This window comes from Armigeres subalbatus, unplaced genomic scaffold (genome assembly GCF_024139115.2).
Source record: "Armigeres subalbatus isolate Guangzhou_Male unplaced genomic scaffold, GZ_Asu_2 Contig207, whole genome shotgun sequence".
In the NCBI taxonomy this organism is placed as follows: domain Eukaryota; kingdom Metazoa; phylum Arthropoda; class Insecta; order Diptera; family Culicidae; genus Armigeres; species Armigeres subalbatus.
In genome coordinates this window covers 415119-416941 of record NW_026942913.1, presented here as the reverse complement: position 1 = coordinate 416941, position 1823 = coordinate 415119, and the positions used below count along the sequence as shown (strand labels likewise).

General features: G+C 39.6%; 1 protein-coding gene across 1 annotated transcript; it reads left to right on the top strand.

Annotated features, from left to right (window-relative positions):
* The first annotated feature begins 490 nt into the window (after positions 1-490).
* On the top strand, positions 491-1512 carry LOC134203704 (trypsin alpha-like). Its single transcript, XM_062678567.1, has 4 exons — positions 491-790; positions 861-1091; positions 1154-1257; positions 1320-1512. Exons 1-4 carry the CDS (start codon positions 491-493, stop codon positions 1510-1512), a joined length of 828 nt encoding a protein of 275 aa, XP_062534551.1.
* Positions 1513-1823: the final 311 nt, after the last annotated feature.

Here is a 1823-nt window from a genome sequence, read left to right as displayed (position 1 = left end):
TCTAATTTATTGACACAATTGATATTTATTTCCGTTATACGCTTAGTGATAGAAATATAATAATAGGTATTAAGCAGTTTGGTATGTTGTACAACCAAAGCATTGGATTATTTCATGTCAAGCAGCAATAGTTCTAATGGAACAATGTAAGATTCTTCACATAACTAAATTGTAATTTCATGAATGTAGCAAGTAACACCAAGTTTATCAATATGGGTTTTTTCATCAGCCCTACTTAGGATTCCCCGAGTATCGAATAAACCCCGAACCCATGATGAATTTGGTAACCCCCACTGAGAGAGTAATAAAGCGAGAAAATTGTATCGACTGGAATGGATGGATTTTCCATTTGCAGTGCATATCTAATCTCAAATTAGGAAATCGAATTACATGTAATGCTCATGCCTGTGCCACCTTAGCATAACGAAAAATTATATAAATATAAATTCGCGTATTTCTTAAGTATCATTTGGTAGTACACTTAAGTAGGATGAAAGTGTTCGCAGTGCTTGTGTTATGCCTTACCGTTGTGGCTGCAGGGCCTGATGAGGATATCCGGTTGCAGTTTAACAGACGTATGCCCAGTGCATACTACGGTATGAAGGAGACCATTGAAAGACCCCCCGTTACCGGACGAATTGTCGGAGGCATCGATGCCAACATTGCAGACTTTCCCTATCAGCTCTCTATGATCCGCGGCGGATCACATTTCTGTGGAGCTTCAATAATTTCTACCAATTGGGCCCTTTCGGCTGCACATTGTACTTTCCCGTTGCCAAGTGTAGATGCTGTAAGTTTCTCAAAAAAACTTAATTTATAATCTGCGCATATAACTTTCATTTATATCTTTGATGTTTTAGGTAACCCTACGTGGAGGTTCTTCCAGCCGTCTGGATGGAGGCACTATTTTCAGCGTTGATTTGATTATCAACCATCCTCAATATGTCACTTCAACTATTGCAAACGATGTTTGCGTGCTTCGTACTGTACAAGCAATGCAGGGATTGTATATTACTCCCATTCAGCTAGTACCAGCTGAAACTTATTATCCCCATGGAACCCGTGCGGTAGTATCAGGCTGGGGGCTCACGGTAACAAATATTAAATATTATTTGATCGTAATTCTTCATTCGAGTTCATGAATTGTTCACAGAGTGTACCTGGAACACTACCAGTCATACTACAGATGGTTGATATTCCGGTGATAGATCAGGCAACATGTCGCGCAGGGTGGCCAGCAGGAAGGATTACGGACGAGTAAATGCTTCGCAGTATATTATTGATGTGTGCTGTATAATACATAGCTGTTTCTATTTCAGTATGCTTTGCGCCAGTGAGCCTGGACGTGATGCATGCAATACAGACAGTGGCGGCCCACTTGTTACTGGAGGACGACAGATTGGTATTGTTTCATGGGGATCACTTAGCTGCCTTGGTAACGAACCTGGAGTTTATGCCCGAGTAGCTTTCCCGCTTATTCGCAACTGGATAACTGAAACCACCGGAGTTTGAGAGCGTTGATTTTGCACCCATCAATTATTGAGAATTTAGGTGTTTTTTGATATTTTTCCTGACTTACATTTTTTTGTTGTTAATTATTCGTAAACTTAAAGTATAATAAGATTAAAACAATAACTTTAAAAAGGGCTTGTGTTGATAAAATCGAGCTATCCCTGTGCTCAACTCGCGTATATGGAGCAAGTTATGAAAGCTCTACTTATTTAGCATGGCGCTAAATTTAAAATAAGCCGTTCGAATACGAATCATGTGGCGCGAGTTTCAAATAATACATTCCCTTAAAGAATAGTTACAGAGTAGTAATT